Genomic DNA, 23456 nt, shown 5'->3' on the forward strand with positions numbered 1-23456 from the left:
AAATGTGTCTGGCTAAATGAAGCATGGTTGTGTATAAAGAATTGGAAGAAAAAAAAAGCATAGTGTTTTTACAGTATTATCCCATTACATCAATTATACTGAATGATAAAGAAATGAATCAAAGTAGACTATGGAAAATCAGCATATTGTGAAGTCTAAATGTGGCCTCTAAGACAAACAAAAGCTTAGTTAGGCAAAAAAAAAAAAAATTGGGGAGAAGAGTGTTTATGAAGAGGTTGGATAAAGGCCAGGGAGCTATGGACAGTACAGTGCATTTAAGGTGTGGTTGGAGTGACAGAAGATGAGTCTGGAGCTGTAGGTTGGGGTTGGATCCTGAAAGATCTTGCAAGCAATCCTAGGGGTCTAGTTTTTATCCTGAGGACAATTGCATACTGCACTGGTTTTAGGAGAGAGATGACACAATGTCTCTGGCTGCCGTGTGAAGAAAGGAGGGATAGGACTGAGACTGCAGGTGGAGAGAACAACTGGGAGGTTGTTTCAAGAGTCCAGGCCAGAAATGAGGGTGGCCTAGATCCACGGAGTGGCAGAAGGGAGGAAGAGGATGTGGGAGTTCGAAGGATCTGCTCCTTGAAAGGGGTATTTGCAATGAGACAGAGTCCAGGTCTTAGCAGAGTGGGCTTATAAGGTTGGATCTTAAGTTTGGATCATTTAAGAAAATGTAGATTCCAGATTATAGAAGTGTAATTTAAAAACAGCTGATGCTTCATTTTAAAAATCAGGTATTCAGGGCCATGGTTACTCTTTGCACAATGGAGAACGATAAAGAGATTGTTTTAAAGGGCAGAAAAACATTGGGCAACCATAAAAATAAAAACGGGAAATTTTGATTTGTCAAGAAAATGTTGATCTGCTGAGTGTGGAAACATCAGTGATGATCAAGCTTGTTTTAAAATTGAAGACGGTGGATCAGTTGTCTGAAAAGCTCTGCCAGGGTCAATGGCTTGCTCATGCTACATCTCTCCCTTTCACTTTTTCCAGGACCTTCCATCAGTAATAAATGACCTTTGTTCCTTAAAGTGTACACAATATAAAATGGCCTCTGCTGGAGTATCTTTGATTTATCAGTTACAATTCAACCTGCTTTGCATGAGTTCCATGAATTGGGCCACTGTGTTATTGCCACTTGGTCATTGTACCCAATACCAAGTCATTGGGTATTTATTTAGGGTACTCCATCCAGGTTGACTCCTTCTGGAATGTAATAAAAAGAGCTGCTAAGTGTGGTATCCTCATGAATCCCACAGTAGCAAATGTTTCTGTTATCTCAGTCGGTTCATATACTGCATTCAGGTTGACTTGAGTAATAAACATTTTTTTAAGTACCAAAGAAAGTTGTAAGTATCAGTAAGGAGCTGTTGACTTATATGTAGTCAACGTCCATCATCTGATTCTGTGTAAATAATCTTCTAAACTATATCTGTCCTTTTATAATAATTCTTAACCATCTTCTTTTTCTAATTATTTCTAGGAAATTACTTCACAATGGAGGCCATCAATTCCCATAAAAATTGCCCATATGGTCTCAAGAACATCGTTATGTTTGTAGCCCGAGTCCTGGTTGGAGAATTTACTGAAGGGCGTATGAGTTACACGAGCCCTCCTCCGCACTATGACAGCTGTGTGGACACAAGGTTGAACCCCTCAGTCTTTGTCATCTTTCAGAAAGATCAGATTTACCCAGCATATGTGATTGAATATAGTGAAACCGACAAACCCTGTGTGATTAGTTAGAAATGATGAATACAGCGTCATAACGATGCCATAACCATTCTGTTCCCTTACAGAACCCATATTGTCCCAGATGATAAACTTTTACATTTCCTCGCCTAAATGCCATGGATCAGTGATTCCCAAACTTTGCTGCACATTTGAATCATCTGGGAAGCTCTAAAAATTTCCAGTGTCCAAATTACGCCGCAGTCCAACGAAATCACTTTTTCTGGGGATGAGAGCCAGGAAGACTATTGAAATGTGTCATAAAGTCTGGGAATCATTGCCTTAGATGTAACTGGTAAAGACTCATTTCTAAAACTTCTGTAATCGCAGCAACCTTTCTCTCCCAACTCCTCTTTTAGTTTACTGCATGATACGATCTTGTTTTGGTTAAATTCAAAGAAAATGAATTTGGGGAATTTGAGAAAAATCTAAAAATGTCTATTGAAATAAGGACATAAGACAACACAGCCTTGGATGGAAGATTGTGAAAAGTTGGGGGAAAATACTTAGGAATATGCTGGAGGGAAGAATGTAAGGATAATTTAAATGCTAGTGCAGACGTCACCACATTACTGTACCTTATCTTTGCGGTGAACTGACTTGGGGCGTGCATTTCTTTATCTCTATGTTTATTTAGGACACTCCATCCAGGTTGACTCTTTCTGGAAGCTGCTAAGTGTGGCCCAGAGAGAAGCAACCAACTGGAGTTAATTGCCTACTTGATCTCTTTACAGAATTATGGCAAAGGAGGCATTTATATCCTAATTAATATGATCACAGAGGTTTTTTCAGGTCAGACTTTCATGAAGTGTCAGTGTCATGGGGGCACTGAGTTTGCAGTAACCAGATTCACACAGCATGAGTGATGGATTCAGTGCCATTGGAATCGTTCGCTGTGGCAGTCGAAGCTCACCAAGAAATTGGGAGCAGGACCATCCTGCTGAAGGATGGCCCCCTAAGGAGGCGAGATTTGTTTCCTGGTGAGCACAGAATCAGAACGAAGAGATCAATGCCCCAAACAAGCCTCGCACCTACCAGGGGCTTCTTTTTCTAAATATAACGGATTGTGTGGAATTGTAGCACAATCAGCTTTTAGAGCAGTTGCGGTGCCTGGACCAAGAGTTCCTCCTTATAAATCAGATTTTTCCTTCCAGTTTTCCTCTTCAACATTCCATACCAGTCGCCAAAATTTCCTGTTCTAGTTCCTTGCAGCAGACATGTTAAAAAAATTACATGAGAGCTGATTTTATATTAGATTTTAAATCAGTACAAAGATCTCCACAACTCCTTGGCTTTAAAGGTTTCCACCACTGATAAATGTGTACATATTTTTTAGGGTAGGGTTATTTTCTGAGAGACTTGCCACAAATATTCATTTTTTCTTTTCATGGTAGCTTCCATTTTGGAGCTTTCACTTCCTGATCTTGACCCTCACATTGTGGAGATGCAGTTTATCCAACTCTAACCAGCTGCTGATTGGACACCTCTAATTGGCTCTTTCACAGACATCTCTAATTCAGGGTGTCCAAAATGGAGCACTCCATTTGCTTCCCTCAAACAAATCAGTTTTTCTCCCAGGATTCTGTATATAAGTAAGACGTGTCACTATCCACCCATCTGCTCAAGCAGAAATCCCGGAAGTCGTCCTTGACTCCTCTATCTCCATCCCCCTGCACATCCAAGCAGTTCCCATGTCAAGTTTTCCTTCTTAAGTATCTCTGTTCCCTTCTAAGTTGTTCTTCACTTAGCAGCAAGAATTTAAAAATTTTTACTTAATAATAGCCTTCCAAAACAAATCTGATCCTTTAGAATAAAGTTCAAACTCATCATCATGGCCCCACGTGTTCTGTCGCTTCCCTACCCTTTCATGTATTTTCTTTCTTTTTTTTTCTCCCCCTCTCATTTATTTTCTTTCACTATAACTCTGGCTTTCTTACAGTTCTTCAGTGCCTTTTTAACCCAGCTTGGTGGTTCTCAACTGGCAGTCCTGCCTTTTTTTTTTTTTTTAACAACAAATACTTTGTAATATCCTCTAGTTACTCTCAAAATGCAATTCAGTGGCAATATTCTTTACCTACACACAATTATAGAAGTAAATTAAAAATGAATTAAAATTAATGTCATCATAAAAGGGAATGAAAGTTTCATAACTTGGGTGCAACTATACCAGAAGAACTTACTAAGTAGTCAGATGTTTACACCTACTTACAATGAATAAATCTGAACTTAAAAGAAGGTAGGAGATCAGAAGCTATTTTGTATAAAGAACTATGGGAAAATGTAAAAGCAGGGATGCGAGTGGACATTAGAATACAAACTAGTGACACAGTAACTTACTTACATAGGATAATACTTATTTCTATAAGAGAGAACGAAACTACCTTAACTACACAAAGATACTATGCAAGAAAATCTACAGCTTGTCGAACTGGAGAAAATGAGGAAATGTTATATTCTTGCAGACGAACTGTAGGTCATACACGAATGTCTAGTGAGACATTCAAAATTCGTATAGGGTGCAGAGTAATTCCTTATTGTGAGAAATTGTCCAATGTATTGCAAGATGTTCTGCATACTTGGCTTCTACATACTAAATGCCAGTAGCGCCCTCCCCTGTCTCCCCCCAGTATGATAACCACCACCCTGTCAGATCTATTCACCTATTTCAGAGCAGATGTTTTTGTAACATTCCCTTTGCCGTCCTGAGATGATTCATAGATACTACAATCTACATGAATTTCTTCAAAGATTAGTTTAATGCCCTAACCCTAACTAATGGAGAAACAGAAGGAAAGAAATTTGTAACATAGATAAAATAAATATCAATATGTAAATGCTCAGGCATGACTACGCTATATGACATCATGAAATGGAATGTAAATACACCAACTCATCGTGAATAGGTTTAGATTTAAAGGTCGATCAGAGGCTACTCCTGTAACGAAGTACAGGAAACTGAAAGATTCGAAGTCTAGGTGACACCAGAATGAAAGCTAGTATTAGGGTGAGTCCATATGTAAGGTAGGACCATATACCTTATCTGTATGTGGTAAGGGAAAGAGCGAAGTTACCTTAATTGAAATAAGAGTATTAGGACGAGCACGTTACAGATTGTCTAAGAGAAAACAATGAATTATAATTCTCTCAGGCAAGCTGTAGGTCCTACATAAATGTCCAGTAGGACATAAGAAAATCGTATAAGGTACAGAATAATTCTTCGTTGTGTGGGACTAACCCATACACTGCAGGATGTCTGTTATCCCTGGCTGCATCCACTCATTGTCAGTCAAAGTCCGCAATTACTATGAAACCAACAACTCGTCAACTTTCAAAATACCACAGTGAGAATCACTGACTTGGTTAATATTTAGCATCTTTAGATTATCTCACTTGCTACCCCCGTAAAGAATCCTTCTATAGATTAGATCTGATGCTTGCCTCCCAAGTCGTCAGTTTTTAAAAGACTTTGCATCTTGCTTTGTTCATTTTTAGCCTCTATCCAACTTGGAGTTGTCCATTTTCCACATTAGAATGTGAGCTCCGTGAGAGCCTAGTCAACCTGTCTTGTTCACTGTGCCACCCCTGATGCCTACTGAGTGCTTGATATGCTGATACATCGGATAGATTTTGTTGGATAAAGTAACCTCAACGTTTGTAATGCAGTAGTTGATTTGTATTTCTTCTTGTTCGTCAAGCTCAATTTGAGATTACCTAATGAAATAAATATTAATTTTGCTCTGCTGCCTTTATTTGCTCTATTTCTATTTATCTCTTAAAAAGATAGTCAACTGCAGACACCAGTTTATTCAGTGAGGGCTGGAGGATGTGTTTTGCCCCTTCCAGCTTCTTCATTCCAGGACTCAGTGACCAAGGGGCTTTTAGCTCACTGCCAGGGAAAGGCTGGGTGGTGGCGAGGGAGAAACCCTCAGTTGGTTGGCACATCTTTTTCCTGGGGCTGAGAGAGGGAGACGCTGGAAGCTGCTAACACACCTTACGGATGGGAACAGGGCCAGGCTGAGGCACAGAAGTTAAAAATGTAAATGACTATCAGCAGAATGGTCCTATCAGTCACTCCTTCAAAAGCCCTTCCCCACTCGTCCTTTTTTATTCACAAAGCTCTGGATGAAGAGAGAAAAATCTCCAAATGGCAGCATAGATGTGTTTATTTATTTTTTTTAACGTTTTTTATTGATTTATAATCATTTTACAATGTTGTGTCAAATTCCAGTGTTCAGCACAATTTTTCAGTCATTCATGGACATATACACACTCATTGTCACATTTTTTTCTCTGTGAGTTATCATAACATTTTGTGTATATTTCCCTGTGCTATATACAGTGTAATCTTGTTTATCTATTCTAAGCATAGATGTGTTTAAAGTAAAGGTAAATTTGCCATTTGATTTGGACCTCAATGTAAATAAAACAAGGTATAGCCAACCTTTTGCTGTCACAGCCTCCACATTCAAATACACAAATATGCCATCAAACCGAGCAGGAGCAGATGTTTGAGTATTTCCAGTTAGTTGTTTGTTCTATGTGTTCATTTGCTTTGTCATAGCAGGCTCTCTGTTTTCCAGAAATGTTTCATGTTGCTAGAGGTTCTGTCCTCCCACCTCTGCTTTGCACACTCTTCATTTTTACTGAAGGATCTTATCAACTCTCTCAGGTTAAACGACCTAATACTTAGATGTCACTCAAATTGATATTCCCCTCCATCTTAAGCTCTTTACCTGTATATACAACTGCCTACTGAGCACCTTACCGTGGATTGTCCACGGCAAACTCAACATAATAAAAACTAAGATATTGGAGGGTAGAAAGTAATTGCTCAGTGGTGGAGCTTGTGTTTAGCATGCAGGAGGTCCTGGTACCTCAATCCCCAGTATCTCCATTAAAAGAAAAATTGAGATTATAGTCTCTCAAATCCTGTTTCTCTTCTCTAATTCTTTACCCTGTCTTGCTCCTCTAGAAATCCATTCTTACTACTGCCAGGGATCTTTCCAAAACACCAATCCTACATTAAAGATGTTAAGGAAAATTACAGTTACTTTGATTAGTTATAAAAGTGTTGGGGTTGTGTAGGAAAATTACTTATTTTTAAAAGTCATATGTACAGAAGTACTTAGGATTGAAACTGAACCTGTAATTTTATAAATTCTCAGCCAGAGCACTTAGGCAAATAAAACAGGACAGAGTGTTAAGATTTTATAACTCGAGGAAATAGATATATATGGATGCTTATTTCACTATCTTCTAATTTTTTGTTTGAAAAATTTTATACTACCAAATGTTTTTTGAAAAAAATAAAACACCCATCCTACAATATAGCCAGGCACTGTTTTTAAGTGTTGGGGATCTGGCAAGGGACAAGACACACAAGATTCCTGCTTTCAATATGCTTGAATTCTACAAATACATAAATAAACAAACAAGAAAACCATGAGTGACAAGTTCCATGCAGAACCTGGAGAGCTACTTTAGATTGGGCAGTTAGGATAGGTCTTGCTGAAGAGAAGACATTTAAGCCTGCAGTTGGGGGAGAGGGTATAGCTTAGTGGTAGAATGCCATGGTTAGCATGCACAAGTTTCTGGGTTCAATCCCCAGTACCTCTATTTAAATAAATGAACAAAAATCTAATTACCACCCACCCACCCCCCACCTCCCTGCAAAGGGGGAAAAAAGCTCAGAGTTGAATGACAAAAGGAGACATCTACTTGGAGGTGGTGGGCAGCATTCTGTAGGGAGAAGGGCCACATCACTCCCCAGCTGAAGTTTTTTCAGTGGCTTCTGAAAGTCTTCGCTGCCTTTCTCTTGTGCTTCTTTACAGGACATTGACTCATTTAATCTTAACCACCCTGTAAGATAGCAACTCAGCTACTGAGTTCAACTACGTTTTATTCATCTTTGTACTCTAGTACTGCTTTAGCAATCGGCTCAAAAAAAAAGTTCATTTAATCAGCATGGTGTTGGGTAAAAAGGATAGCTCCTTAATAAACGTACAAGTCTAAACGCCTACTGTTCAAAAGCAGTAGAAAGTGAGCCATGTATGTAATTCGACATTTTCTCATAGCTACATCAGAAGTAAAAGAAACAGTTGAAGTTATGATAACATTTTATTGAAATTATTATCACTTGAACATGGTTAATAGAAAGTTATTAATGAGGTAGTTTACATTCTCCACATTCTAAAGCTTCCACATCCAGTATGTGTATTGCACGTCTACTGCACATCCCAATTCCGACTGGTCACATCTCAGATAGGTGCTCAACAGCGAGTGGCGAGTGGCTACCTCCCCAGATCTTCCCCTCCCCACTACCTAAGGCCGCCCAGCGGTGCATCTTCCACCGCATTACCTGTTTCATCTTTGCAGCCCTTACCAGCATCTCCAATTCTCCCCAACTATGCAAGTCCCTCAAGGCAAGGACTTAACCTTGAAGGGAGTCTGGCACAGTACAGGCGCTCAGTAAGTACTGTCCCGGCCGGGTCTGCGTCCAGGGCGGACCCCGGCCCCAGAGCCCTCCTCTCAGCGCCGCGGCCACGGCGGCCGCCCCTCGCCCGCCCTTTCCCAGGCCCGTCCCGGGATCGGGGGTTGAAATCGTGGACGTGACTGGGAGGAGTCTGCCCGCCTCGGATTTCCGTCTCGGCCGCACAGGCCGGGCCGCGACCATGGCGGAGCCCACCGTGTGCTCCTTCCTCACCAAGGTGCTGTGCGCCCACGGCGGCCGCATGTTCCTGCAGGACCTGCGCGGGCACGTGGAGCTCTCGGAGGCCCGGCTCGGGCAGGTGCTGCGCCAGGCCGGGCCCGACCGCTTCCTGCTGCAGGAGGTGGAGGTGCGGGAGGGCCCGTGGGACGCCGAGGCCGAGGCGGCGGCGGGCGCGGGCGGCGCGGGCGGCGGCGGCGGCCCCGCGGCCTGGAGGGTGGTGGCCGTGTCCTCCGCGCGCCTCTGCGCCCGCTACCAGCGCGGCGAGTGCCAGGCCTGCGACCAGCTGCACCTCTGCCGCCGCCACATGCTGGGCAAGTGCCCGAACCGCGACTGCTGGTGAGGCTGCGGGCCGGACCGGGGCTGCGGGCGGGACGGGGCCGCGGGCCGGACGCGCCCAGCAGGAAGCGGGACCCAGAAGAAAGGAGAAAGGGGGTCGTTCGTCCAGGCCGGACCACCCCCTCCGGAAGGGCGGAGGGGAAGCCTCGGGAAGGGGCCTCCGGGGAGGACTTCCCCGCGTCCCGGCTTCGCTGCAGAGTGAGGCCGAAGATCGTTAAAGTTTGGAATTTTTAAGCACCGCTTTCCCCGCTCCCAATTGCAGCTTCTGCCTCCCGGGATCCTCTACAGCAAGGCCAGGATAAATCAGGATTGGGACTTTTGATTTCATTTACTCCAGTGGTTCTTTTGGGACCATTTTCGGATCCCACGAGATTCATGGAAGCTTTATTCAGAGATCGGCCCTTCCCACATAAGCAGAAAGTTTTACAGAAGCGAGCCTGTGCTCTCCAGGTTTAGAAAGCGCGATCTAGTCCGACCCCCACAGGAAACGGAGAGCTGGATGACTTGGGAGAGGCCGTTTGAGGCTGCCTCCTGACCGGTCTTCCCTGGTTTACTCTAGCTCCCCAAAGTGGGGGTGGGGGAGGGGGCATGCATTCTTTTTAAGGTTGGTGGATGGCGGGGCGGGTAGGCAGCCGTTTGGGGTGGAGAAGGCCAGTGTAGAATTGGCGGGCACCCTCTTTCAAGGCAGGGGACTGGGGGAGGGGGTACCCTTGGCCTTCAAGAAGCTTCATTTTGAATGAAAATAACTCTGGGAGGGGAGTTGATGCAACCCAGTTTTCTTATTATCAGAGCTTATTAGGTAGGCTGTGGTATCTATGCGTTCATGGAAAATTATTTAACTTCACCTGCAAGTTGAAAGCAGCCCTAGACATACTGGCCCGTTCTTCACCTGGGCCTCTGATCCAGACCTTTGTGTTCTAGGTCTACCTGTACCCTTTCCCATGATATCCACACACCTGTCAACATCCAAGTCCTGAAAAACCATGGACTGTTTGGCCTCAACGAGGCCCAGCTTCGGATTTTGCTTTTACAGAATGACCCCTGCCTTTTACCAGAGGTGAGTCACAAGGAGTCACCCTCATATTGTCTGCACGGTGACAAAGTCAAGGGAGAACCTCAGAAATCTGCTCACAGAGGACAGCCTGAGGGGAGGCGGGTGAATATGGTACAATGCTAACCTATCTGGAGTCTCTGATTTTACTGGGCTTTGATACACAAGGAGTGATGGACCTGTGTGATGTGGAAATAATAATTATGGCTATTGGTTTTTTTGAATGCTAAGCAATTCATATACCTTAGCTCATTAATAATCTGTGAGTGAGATATTCCTGTTCCCATTTTACAGGTGAGGCAACTGAGACTCGGATAGATGACATAACTTGCCCAAGGTCACATAGTAAATGGCAGATTTGAATTTAGATTTGTCTGATTATGAAGCCTGTGTTTTGTGAATTGCCTGTTTGTAGTTTTGCTGATTTTTCTATAAAGGCACTTGCCTTTTCCAGTTAATTAATAAGATAACTTTAATGACATAAATCCCTTTTTGGTCACATTTGTTACTAGTAACCCCCCCCCCCATTTACTTTTTTGGAGCTTTAGATTTTTTTTTTATTACTTCCCAACTTTATTTATTTATTTAGTATCAGAGTATAGTCAGTTTACAATGTTGTGTATTTAGATACTAATTTTAATTGCTTTGAAACAACATAATGTATTTCCAAATGCTTAAAAAGTACCCATTATAAGTGCTATACCGGCAACATTAGCACGTTTGTATCTATTTAGCTATGCACAAAGAGTTTTTCTTAAACTAGTTGGAATCCCAAAAGAAAATATTGAGAGGTCTCCAAGGACAAGTAGAGTTTTCTGACCTAGCACAAGGAATCTATCGTAGACAGTCTCTTAGGTTGCCAGAAGAGGGGTGGGAAGAAGGGAGGATGGTGGGAAAATAGAGGGTAGCTCGTGCTTGTGGTCTCATTGTAACTCTAAGGTATTTCAGGGTCTAGAAGGGAAGAAAGTCACGAAGCGGGAGGGATGAGTTGAAGCCTTTGGCTCAGATAGCAGAGGCTGCCCTCAAGGCAGCAGACTCTGTACCCCAAAATAAGCTCTGGAGTTAGCCTTAGGGGCCAACAGGCTTCTTCTTGGTGCCCCTCTCCTTTGTCATTTCAATTTTGAAGCCAGGTTCGGTTTGCCAGGAGCCAGATACATTCCAACCACGTTGCCAGATGTAACCCCAGCAGCAGCCGCCGCTGGGGGCAGGTTCTTGGCAAGAAGGGAGGGGGATGGGGCAGCTATGAGGCAGGGGTCCAGTGCTTCCCGTATCCGCGAGAAGGAGCAGCGCAACTTCCGTTTACCTTTAGTGTTTATGAAAGTTTTTGACTTATAGTGTTTATGTTGTTAAACTTATTGAATCTTTTCCTTTATGGCTTCTACCCAGGTATCCTGGGTGCAGCCTCACCGTGTCCTATTAGACCACTTCCGTGTTCTGTGAGCAGCTGACGGGTTGGCTGCACTCATGACACTAGCCCACCTTTGGTCTAATCATCTGGGACTGGAGGTCTGCGTCATGTAGCCCAAAATGTGGCTCCTTAGACAGTGGGAACCATGGCCAAGCACAGTGGATGAGACGTGAATGATATCTACATCTCTTGTGTGAAAATGCCTGATGGTCCCTTTTTACCACTCTCCTAAAGATACCAAGCATAATACAGACACAGCATACAGTAAATAATCAATAAGGGACAAATTACTGTGGTATTGTGATGTATAATAAGAAAAAGACATTTGGTCTTTTTCTCTCTCCCTGACACAGAGCTCCTAAAACCCTTGGAATTTCTTAAATGTTGAGAGCCAATAAAAAGTGACTTCTGTTTTGTTCACAAGGTGACTTTGGAAAGCCCCTAGGTAACCTAGGGATGGGAGCTGGTTTCCGGAAGAACCAATCATGTGATTAGAGGGTTGGAACTTTCAGTCCCACCCTCACCTCCTGGGAGGGGAGAGGGGCTAGAGATTGAGTTCAGTCACCAGTAGCCAGTGATTTAATCAATCGTGCCCATATAATGAAACCTCCATAGAAACCCAAAAGGATGGGCTTCAGAGAGCTTCCAGATTGGTGACCACGTTGGGGTGCTGGGAGAGCCACGCCCAGAGAGAGCGTGGAAGCTCTACACCCTTTCCCACTTACCTTCCCTATGCATTTCTTCCATCTGGCTATTCCTGAGTTACATCCTTTTGTAATAAACTGGTAATCTAGCAAGTAAAATATTTCTCTGAGTTCTGGGAACCTTTCTAGCAAATTAATTGAACCCACGGAAGGGGTTGTAGGAACTTCTGATCTATAGCTGGTGACAGACAGCCTGGACTTGTGATTTATATCAAAGTGAGGGCAGGCTTGTGGGACTGAGCCCATAACCTGTGGGATCTGACATTATCTCCAAGTCTTTCTCCTGAAGATGATGTCAGAACTGAATTAAATCTGAAGGACACCTGGTCAGCGTCCGCTGAGAATGGGGGAATCGCTTGGTGGTGCTGGAAAACACACACATTGGATATATGAAACTTTGTGATGCTGATATGTTTGAAAACTTACATGAAATGGACAAATTTCTAGAAAAAGTTAGCTCCTCAAAATTGATTCAAGAAGAAATAGGAAGCCAGAGTAGCTTTTTGAAAAATAAAAGCATTAAAATAAAAATTCAAAAATGTAAAATAAAAATAAAAACACACAAAACCAGGGTATTAGTTAAGTCTTCTACAAAGTAATATTAAGCCCAGTGATCTTACTGCTCAGCTCTAACAAATCTTGAAGAACAGATTATTCTGATTTGGGGCCTATGTCTAGAATCTGCTTTCTTTGATCTCCTGTACTTTCTGGAATCAATATCATACTGCTTAATGAAAATAGTTTCTATTTTAAGATAAGATAGCATGAGTCTCTATGGCCATTATGCTTTTTCACATTTTTTCTTTAATCTATTCTCACTTGTTTCCTTTTTTCAGAGAGGGTTTAGAATCATTTAAATTCCTAGAACTATTTTATAGGAATTCTTTGGAGGAGGTAGGAATTGAACTGAAATTATGAGTTCATTTTGGAAAATTGGCATCACAATTATAGGTAAAATACCATTGTTTTTGACTTATTGATTGAAATGTAATTGATGCACAGTGCTATGTTAGTTTCACATGACAATGCTTAAAGACATTATGAAATGATCCCCATGGTAAGTGTAATAACCATCGGTCTCCATACAAAGTTATTTCAGTATTATTGACCGTATTCTTTATGCTGTATATTGCATCCCCATGACTTATAACTGGAAGCTTGTACCTCTTAATTCCCTTCACCTATTTTACCCATCCCCCACCAGATTTAGGCTTGATTTTTGTAGGACGAATTTTTTGTGTATGCGGTATATTGTTAGGGTGACTAATGGTCCCTACCTGCCTGGGATGGAGGGGTTTCCAGCCATGTCAGACTTCCATGCTAAAACCTGGAAAGTTGTATTTCCTGTTGCATCACATCAGGAGGTACACAATGTCTATCTTTTTTTGTGTCTGAGGTTAAGATTGATTAGTGGCTTCAGGATGGACAGCCTGATCCATCATTATGAAGTTCCCCATCAGGAGGATCTTGGTTTGCCTGGGACAGACCCGGTTTACATTAGCTGTCCCAGTGCAAATATTAATAGTGGATAATAAATTACCTGTTCAGGATGCCTGTCTAGATTGGTTTCCTTGGAAGCAGAGCCTGACACTGGGATTTAGGTACATGTGATATATTGGAGGAGGGATCCTTGGAAAAGTCTGTAAAGGTGAAAAAGAAGCAGGATACAGGGAAGGAAGAGCTGCAAGCAGGGTGAGATCTGGCCTTGACCTGATCATACTGGGGCTCTGGAGCAAAAATTACCTGGAAGAGAGGTGCTAGTTTTGAGGCAGAGGGGCCAGCCTTTTGTACCTGCATTGAAGTCACTCATTGGCTACAGGCATTGAGAGAGGAGGGTGGGCCAGCTGAGGGTCAAGGTCAGCAAGGGGCAGCTGAGCATTAGTAGCTGCCGGGGAAGATGTGGCTGGAGGAACTATTACATACCTGTCTGCCTTTCACTCAAGGATTTTAACAGCCATCAATGATCAGAAGATGCCATTTAGAGAAACTGTCCTTTATTGGCTTAAGAGATACAATGAAAATGAGTGTTGTGAGTGTTGTAATTGTTGCCTCATTTCTGTCCCAGGTCTGTTTGCTCTACAACAAAGGCGAAGCCCTGTATGGTTACTGCAACCTCAAGGATAAATGCAACAAGTTTCACGTGTGCAAGTCCTTTGTCAGGGGGGAGTGCAGGCTACAGAAGTGCAAGCGGTCCCATCAGCTCATTCACGCTACAGCCCTGAAGCTGCTGCAGGACCAAGGACTGAATGTTCCAAGTGTCGTTAATTTTCAGATCATCTCCACCTACAAGCACATGAAGCTGCACAAGATGCTTGAAAATAAAGGTGAGATGACTCTTGGAGGTAGATAAAACACTACCAACAATGTAATTCTGACCTGAAAGTGACTCTGGGGAGAAAGCACTTCGTAGGTTAATTGCTGCTCTGTCCTTGGGGAAGCTTAATCTGTCAACATTCTGTGATACCGAACTATGATTCTAACCAAAGGAGGGAAGGGATGGAGTTTATTTTCAGTGCATAAATATTTGAACTGTGTAGCTCCTCGGGAAGTTGGGGGTCAGGAAGTAGGAAGAACAGTCTGACAGCTTTGCTCGGAAAAGAAGAGGAGGTGGGCTAGTGACTAGAAAGGTAAGGATAATGTAGGGATGGCTTTCCTTTATTAAACTGAATTAAAGTTTTTTCTTACTCAATTTTTAGGGACTTTTAACCACATTAAAGAAGAATTTGGAAAATAGAGAGTAGAAATAAAAATCACATATGACTCCACTCACCTAATTAATTCACAATAATTGTTACTATTTAATTACAGCCCCCTCAGTCCTGTTACTATAAAGTACATGTCCAATTGAGGTAAAAGTCTGCTTTAGTCCAGTATCTTTCATTTACACATTCTACAACATTATAAATATTTTCCCATATTGCTGCACAGACTGTCCTTTGTTAAGGTCTATAAAGTGTGGCTTGATCTTCTTTTAATTATAATGCATTCAGAGTGCTTAGATTTGCTTGTATCTGAAAATCAGTTTCAGTGGGTGGTGGGCTTCGGAGAATTGCTGATGGAAAAACCAAATCATCAATGTCAGAGTCTCTAAGCATTGATATGGAATTTTCTTGTGCTGGGATGGTAGTGGTGGTTTGAAGGTAGGGAGGGCTCTGCATGTTCCAGTGTCAGAGGCTGTGTTGCTGTGTCCCTGATGGTGGCAGGGATCTTCTACTCTATACTGTGCGGAGGGCCTGTCATTCTCGTCACCTGGTCTTGTTTAGTGGTCTCTCCTAACTGTGAAATGTGACTTTCTGCTTCCTGTTGAGATATGTAAATACATACACACGTGTGTGTGTGTGTGTGTGTGTGTGTGTGTGTGTGTGTGTGTGTTTTAATCCAGAAGACATGAACTCTCCAAATCCAGTGTATTTGGAGTTTTATCTGAGATCTGATGAGCTGGAGTGATGCTCCCAACATAAAATGAAATTTAGAGTGATATAAGGGGTGTCTTAGGAAACCTCATCTCTTTCTGCCTTTTTAGATAATTCAGCTTCAGCTGAGCATTCCCAGGGCCCTGAGAAACAAGGAGTACACGGAGCTGGGGCTGCAGAAGCCAGTCCTCTGGTCTCTGTCCCTGCGGGGTCAGCCAAGAAGCCATGTGCAGGTAAACCTTAAAGGACATCAGTGAGATAAGAAGACGCTTGTCCAATGGGAAGGTCTGAACACAAAGCTTCTGCTGAGCTTTAATTTGTAACCATTCATTTAATCATTTATTAATAGGAGGCATAATAATACCTACCTCACAGGTGGTTGTGAGAGTTAAGGAAGATGAAAAAGGAGAAAATGCCAGACTAGGAGGATAAAACTGGGGATGGGTGGTTTGGGATGAGGTTGAACCTTGAGCAGGCAAAGAGATGGTAACACCTGAGTGTAGATGGGCTCAGACCTGGGCAAACCCTGCAGTCGTGGATGGCTTTCCCCAGGCTGGCTGGCTGGGGTTCTTAAAGAGACAGGTTCCTGCTGACTTGTTCTGGGATCCAGCCAAGTGTTTTTCTCCATATGCCCATGTACACAGTTTATATTGTGGCATTTGTAGACTTTATGGTATATGTACACTTTATGCTCTTTCTTTTTGCTTAATTTTCCATAAGCATCTCTCCATATTTGTTCACATTTATCATGCATAATCATCTTTATGCACAGATACACTAATTTATCATAGTTTACTTAACTGGTTCCTTTATTCTGGGATATTTTGATTCTTTCTAACAAACTTCAATATACCTCTTTTCTTAAAATCCACACAATATTGAATTTTTAAGTTATTCTTGACTTTCACTTTGTTTATAGTTGCTGAATGATACTGTCTTTTGGTTTTCATTTCTTTAAGAATGCATGCAAGTTGATATTTCTCTGTGTCTGCTTTCTGCATGTCTTTATTTTGTGCAGTTTATCCATGCCCTTTAATTGCTGGGGCCCTCCTCTGTGCTAATGTGATCTAGCCATTAATTAGGCTCCTTAATTTTCATAGAAGGCTGTATATGACATCATATCCAGCTCTTGTGGATCCATCCTTAACCAACACCACAGAGTATGTAACTTTTGGGTGCTCACCAGAGATTTCTACCTCACTCTATCTACTTTCCATTTCTTATTAAACTTTTACCAAAGCTCAAATTCTGTAGTTTGAATGATGGTAGTTCATCCATTGTGCGAAGCTGTATTCATTCTTTCTGTGATCAGGATGGACCATCAGAAACGTATATACCTCACCCATTTCGTTGTGACTTCTCCCTCCCTCCTCTCTGCCCCTGTCCACCTGGCAGTCTCTACCCAATTGAATCTGATGTTTAGTTCTTTGTTTTCCATCAAGAGGTACCACAGTGAAGCAGGTTTGTGAAATTCTTTCCTGCGTTTGCTGTAGTACTAGCCCCAAACGTTGGTGTGTAACGTGTTTTGGTTTGTTTTAATTTAACAGGCAATGACATAACATTTGAGAAGTGGGGCCAAAGTAGTGAGCTTTCCATCAGGCTAAATTTATTTAATTTAGAAAATGTTTGATTGTGAAAAAGCTTCTTTTCTATTGGAGGAGGTGTTGCAAAAATGTCCTTTAGGAGTGAGAAACTGTATTCTCTCCTAATGGACTAAGAGTCATGCAAATTATGGTCATCTCTTCATTTTGATCGTCACCAACAGTATTTCTGAAAGCTCTTATGTTCTGCAAGTCTTGTTTCTTTTTTCCTGGTTATGATTTCTCCTGGTGCTAATTTTTTAAAAAATATTTTCACATTTTATTATTATTATTATTTACATTATACTCTTTTACTATTATATTTCTTTTATAAGCCATGTTAAATCCTTAATGGAAACAGTGTAGTGTATAAAAGCATATTCTTTCCACTAAAAGACTTGGTAGACTTTTACATTATTGTGTTCTTTTTACATGTCTTATCATTATGCTTTTATATATGAAGTTATTAACCTTTTGTAATCTTTGTTGCAATATTTTATTCAATTCTATAGTATTCCATTTTAATCTTAGTTCTGTTGGTATTCATCCTATAAAAGTAATCACATCTTTCTCTTATTTTAATCTGATGATTCAGCTACTAACTAGAGAGTTAATCAGGTGAGGGTTTTCTTTGGCGATCCGTCAGGGCTGATGAGGGGAAGCTGTGCATCCTGGACAAATGCCCAGTCCCCTAAATTAGGCTTGTTCTCCCTTTTGTTCTTTATTTTGAAGTGTCACCACCTAATGACTTAAGCTAAAACCTTGCAGGTCGTCCTCTTTTCTTTTCTCTGTGTTCCCTGGGTCAGATTGGTTACCCCGTGTTAGAGATTTCTTCCCCCTCAAAAATCTCTCAAACGTTTCTCTTTCTTTGCCCCTTTCTTTCCAGCCCCTACACACTGCCTTTTCCCCAAACCCTCATCACCTCTTGTGTTTATTTCACAGATGCATCTTGCAGTGGTTTTCAAGTCAGGTCTCGTGAGTTTTTTGCAGGAGGTGTGAGGTGGCCCCTGCTCCACTTCATCTATCTCAGCCGCAGTTTAATTTTTAATACAGTAGGCTTTTGTGGACGTCAATAATCTCTTTACCTCCTTTCTCTCCCCCTGCTTCACCCCCTGCTACCTGGTTGGTTGACCTTTTGAAATGCAGACCCAATCTAATTCCTTTTTCCTGCCATAATCTTCATTTGTCCTCGTCTCCATCTTGTCGGGTGGGAGTCATGAACTCAAATCCCTATAGAGACCAGAAAGTTGAGATAAATGGTTAAAGTGAGCTGGATGTCAGAGGAATACGGAAAGAGAAGTGCTGTGGCAAAGGGTCCCACCTAGGGGGAGGGAGTAGCTCAGTGGTTAGAGTACCTGCTTAGCATGCAGGGGGTCCTGGGTTCAACCCCCAAGTACCTCCATTAAAATGACAATAAATAGACCTAATTCCTCCCCCAAAAGGAAAATTGTCCCATCTAAAAGGGGCAAACTGCCTCTTGTTTCTATGTGGGAACGTGGGGCCCAATTTAACACACAATCCAATTTGTCAAAAGAAGCCCGAAATCCAGATTTTTATGAGAAATTTTCTGATTTTTAAATATTGACTTTTAACTGAGTTTTGAAAATGCAGACCAATATTGTCTGTAATGACCTACTTGCAGTTTTTGGAATGTCCCATTTTATCTTGTGATTGTTTGTAAGTAATGCTCCCCTTAGTGCTCCACCTTCCCTCCTCCAGCCTCAAAACCTGGCAAAATTAGATACTTTAAAATGCCAGGGTAGCCTTTCCTGACCCCAAGAGAGACAGTTCTCCTAGTGTTCTCAAAACTCTGGCACTTACTACATTGCATTGCGATGCTTTGTGTTTTGATTACCCTGCTTTGAGTGAAAACATTATTTTTCTTGGTAATTATAACCCCTGGTAGTTAAATACTTTTTGCCATACAATGAATTAAACTCTGCTTTTGAATCTGTTGAATCAGTATCATGCTGTGCTTCATTGTTTGTTTTTCTCCCCACAAATATTTTTAATATTTAAAAACTCTTTTTTCCCCTAAGGAATGTGTTATATAAGGTAAATATCTTTTTGGTGCTTTGATTTGAACTGTCTAGGGCTAAAATGAGCTCTTTAAGGCTTACGTTCATGATGCTAATTCTTTCCATCAAGGAATTAAGTCTCTTCATCACTGATGTGTTTCTTGACTTCCTTCACTATAATTTGTTCATGCTTTGGTCTAGGTCTTAAATATCCCTTATTACATGAATTCTTTCTTGGCTAAATATATATGTATTGCTACTCACTATGCGAATATCCGTCAGAATGCTACTAATTTTCAAAATGTTTGTCTTTAGGCGAATTGTCTTTGTTCTAACAGTATTAGATGGCCTTTTTTTTTTAATATAAAATCATAGCAAAAATACTTGTCTTTTCTTACATATTTCTATCTTGTCTCTGTGTTAAATAAAATTCTGATAAAAAGATATTTTTGGATATTTCTTCATTAAAGATGAAGTTAATTCTTGGTTTTAAACAAATATTCTCTATTATAATTGGGGAATAATATCTTCTATTCTTGTTTGTTGGAAGCTTTTAATAGGAATTGGTATCTTTTGATATAGTCACATAATTTCAATCATTTAAATCACCTAATATGATTATATTTATGGTTTTCATGATATTAAAACATCCTTTAATTCTTGATTAAGTTCCACTTGATAATAGCATATATGGCATTATATTCTTTTAATGTATTTTTTCCCTATTTGGTAACTTTTAAATGTATCCATCTAAACATCCGTAAATAAAATTCACTTCCATGTTCTGTGTATACATAGTAATTTCCTTTTCATTGCTATAGTCTCAAAATAGAAATTTTATTTGAAGTAGTGTCTTGAATTTTTGTAAATTGATTTATAATATCATTATAATTTTTATTAAAATTTTTTTTCCAGCTTGAGATGTAACTAACATGTTACATTGTGTATGGTTAAGGTGTGCAAGGTACTGATTTGATACATCTGTATACAGGTATATATTGCAAAGTGTTTACCACATTAAGGTTAGTTGGCACATCTATCACCTCACATTCATTATTAATTTTAAAATATATTATTGTGTCCTTGAATTACTCTATTATCATTTAGGAATATTTTCCCAAAATTTTTTTTGGGGGGTGGGGGAAATATAATAATATATCATTGTGGAAATTTTGAAGAATACAGGAGTTAACTATTAAGAAGGAAATCATAATCACCTGCAATATCGCTGTGTAGAGACAATCACTGTTAATAATTTAGGATATTTTTCATTCTTTTTTCATGCACATATTCTTAAATATTGAGAGTACACTATAAATGTAGTTTCCCATTATGCTCTTCTGGACTGATTTTATTTTGTAAGCATTTTGTACATAATTGAAAGCATTCACAATTATAGTTGATAGTTGCATTATATTTTTTATGTATCATTTATGTAATCATAGTCCTATTATTGGTTGTTTATTATTTGCTACGTTTTAGTACACTTGATTTTTTAAGAGTATTTTTAGGTTTATAACAAAATTGAGAGGAAAGTCAGAGATTTCTCACATACCCTCCGCCCCTACACATGCATAGCCTCTCCCATTAGCAACGTCACTCACAAGAATGGTATATTTTTTACCAAGGGTGAACCTGCTTTGACACAGTATTAGTACCCAAAGTTCATAGTTTACCTTTGGGTTCACTCCTTGTGTTGTGTGTTCTGTAGGATTAGATAAAAGCGTAATGACATATTTCCATCACTATAGTATCATGCAGAGTATTTTTACTACCTTAAAAACTCCCTGTGCTCTGGCTGTCGTCTCCCCCTCCCACCTGGCAAACACGGATCTTATTATCTCCATAGTTTTGCCTTTTCCAGGACGTCATATAGTTGGAATTATACAGTATGTAGTCTTTTTAGATTGGCTTCTTTCACTTAATGATATGCATTTAGGTTTCTCCATGTCTTTTGGGGGCTCATTTCTTTTTAGTGCTGACTAATATTTCATTGTCTGGAGGAACCACAGTTTATCCATTCACCTACTCAAGGACATCTTGGTTGCTTCCATGCAGAGGTTTTTGTGTGGACCTAAATTTTCAGGTTCTTTGGGTAAATACTGAAGAGTATGATTGCTGGATCACATGGTAAGAGAATGTTTAGTTTTGTAAGTAACCACCAAAGTGTCTTCCAAAGTGGCTGTACCACCCTTTCCTTGTCTTAGCAACGACTTCAGCTGAATGTTGAAAAGAAGTGCTGAGAGGGGACATTCTTGTCTTAAAGCTTTGAGTGTCTCACCATTAAGTGTGATGTTAGCTGTAGGCTTTTTGTAGATAGTCTTTATCAAGTTGAGAAAGTTCCCTCCTAGTTCTAGTTTATTGAGGACTTCTATCACTAATCAGTGTTGGATTTTGTCAGATGCTTCTGCATCTATTGATAAGATCATGTGATTTTTCTTTTTTAGTCTGTTAATGTGATGGATTACACTAATTGATTTTCAGATGTTGATCCAGCCGTGCATATCCATAAGAAATTCCCTTTGATCATGGTGTATGATTCTTTTTAGACTTTTTTGGATTCAGTTTGTTAATGTTTTGTCAAGGATATGTTTGCATCTATGTTCATGAGAAATGTTTTTCTGTAGTTTTCTCTTCTTATAATATCTTTGTCTGGTTTTGGTGTTAAGGTAATGCTGACCTCATCGAGTGATTTAGGAGTTATTCCCTCTTCTATTCTCTGAAAGAGATTGTAGGGAATTGGTATAATTTCTTTCCTAAGTGTTTGGTAGGACTCACCCATGAACCCATGCGAGCCTGTTGCTTTCTGTTTTGCAAGGTTTTTAATTATTGATTTAATTTCTTTGGTTTCTTTATTAGCTGTATGATTTTTTAAAATTAATGACAAGTATTACTTTAAGAAGCACAATAAAATTTTTTGAATGACATGAAATTGGAAAAAAACTAACAAAGTTCTAGCAGTGCTGGCAGTTACTGTCTGCTGAGCTAATATCTGTTTGAGAGGTTCACAGACAGAACTCAGAGGTAGATCCCAATGATTTCCCTTCCACAAGATCAATCTGGTATTTGACCAATTACTGGTTGATGTTCTCAGTAAGGAAAGAGCTCTGTACAAGTAGGTGGCGCAGGGAGCCAGTCTCATTTGCTACTGTATTGAAGAAACTAAGATTGTTCTTAAGAAGAAAAGAACTGAAAATATTTTCCTTAGAATCTGCCTCATTAAAATGAAGCTAACTGCTCAACTTTGCTTCTTGGTTCATATTTCATTTAATTAAAAATATTTTATAGATAGAGATACAGATATAATTATTATGTTATTAAGAACAATACATTAATGATCCTACATTTGTTATTTTTTTAATCTCAAAGGTTATTCATGTGAATTGAAGACTTCTAACATGATTGAGGCCCTAAATACACGTTTACAGTTTTTGAGCTTGTCTCTAAGGTATAATGGATGACCTATAAAATGTAATCACACATTTTTATAGCATCTACTGGACCTGACAAAATCCTCTAAAATACCAAAGAAAGCATCTGAAACAAAAACTGAACTTCAACATCCAAAATCAGTAGAAAAATACTCAAGGGAGAAAGAGGGAGAAAATAGCCTGCAACCAAAAAAAAAAAAAAAAAAAAGTACAAAAAGAGCAAAACCAAAAGCAACTGTAGAAATTCAAATTCCAAGCAGAATGTTAGATCTACTTGGGATCTCATGAAAATACTAGAGGAAAAACAGATTAGGATGAAAACTATTTTAATACGTTTGTAAGTGCTATAAAAATTAAGGTAATACTTAATTCTTTCATGCTTAGCAGGAGTATATAACTATATAATTAAACCTACAGTATATCCAATCAGCAATGCTGAAGATGAATTGAAAAATCAAATTTAAGACACAGAAGGATTGAGTAAGAGAGCTAGAATATTACCAGCAAAATTATTGACCTAGGCAACAGAACACAGAAATACAACTGTAGGTTAAAAAGAATTTCTGAGGAAGTACTGGACTAGCAGCTTTATCAGGTTGTAACAGAGAAGCATTTCCTAGAATTGGAAACAAAGAATAAGCCAAGCCTTAAGTTCAAAAGTATTCGCAGGGTCTGGTCAAGTGTTCTCATTTGACACAAGGAACCTGAATAAATATTTTAAATTGTTGAGCTTTAATAATAAAGAACGCTTTAGGCAACTAAGAAAGGGTAGATGACGTTTAAAGAAATACTAAATAGAATTATTTTGGAACTTGGAATCCAAATAAAAGGCCACGGGACTGAAATCAAAATTTTTAAGATACATATAGCTATTATTTCTCATCAATGATGAGATATCATGATAATTATTACAGTTTCCATTTATTGTATCTTTCCCGTGTGACAAGTACACTGCCAAGTCCTTTAGATATGCTACCTCATTTAATTATCAAAACAGAGATGAGTTAGGTTAATATCACCCTTAGATCTGGGCAAGAGGTGCTCTGCCCCGTGCCTCTGCCTTAGAGGC

At 40.1% G+C, this 23456-nt stretch overlaps 2 protein-coding genes across 2 annotated transcripts in view; both read left to right on the top strand.

The window, feature by feature from the left end:
- Nucleotides 1-5482, top strand: part of ZC3HAV1 (zinc finger CCCH-type containing, antiviral 1) — a 51313-nt gene extending 45831 nt beyond the window's left edge. Inside the window, exon 13 of the mRNA XM_006210021.4 lies at nucleotides 1490-5482. Coding sequence (XP_006210083.2) covers nucleotides 1490-1752 — 263 coding nt within the window. The 3' untranslated portion in view covers nucleotides 1753-5482. The remainder of the gene's footprint in view (nucleotides 1-1489) is intronic.
- A 2719-nt stretch (nucleotides 5483-8201) lies between these two features.
- Nucleotides 8202-23456, top strand: part of KIAA1549 (KIAA1549 ortholog) — a 143767-nt gene continuing 128512 nt past the window's right edge. The window contains exons 1-4 of the mRNA XM_072964365.1: nucleotides 8202-8782; nucleotides 9704-9839; nucleotides 14011-14269; nucleotides 15469-15591. Of these exons, the coding sequence (XP_072820466.1) occupies nucleotides 8409-8782; nucleotides 9704-9839; nucleotides 14011-14269; nucleotides 15469-15591 (892 nt within the window). The 5' untranslated portion in view covers nucleotides 8202-8408. The remainder of the gene's footprint in view (nucleotides 8783-9703; nucleotides 9840-14010; nucleotides 14270-15468; nucleotides 15592-23456) is intronic.

Source organism: Vicugna pacos, chromosome 7 (assembly GCF_048564905.1).
Source record: "Vicugna pacos chromosome 7, VicPac4, whole genome shotgun sequence".
In the NCBI taxonomy this organism is placed as follows: domain Eukaryota; kingdom Metazoa; phylum Chordata; class Mammalia; order Artiodactyla; family Camelidae; genus Vicugna; species Vicugna pacos.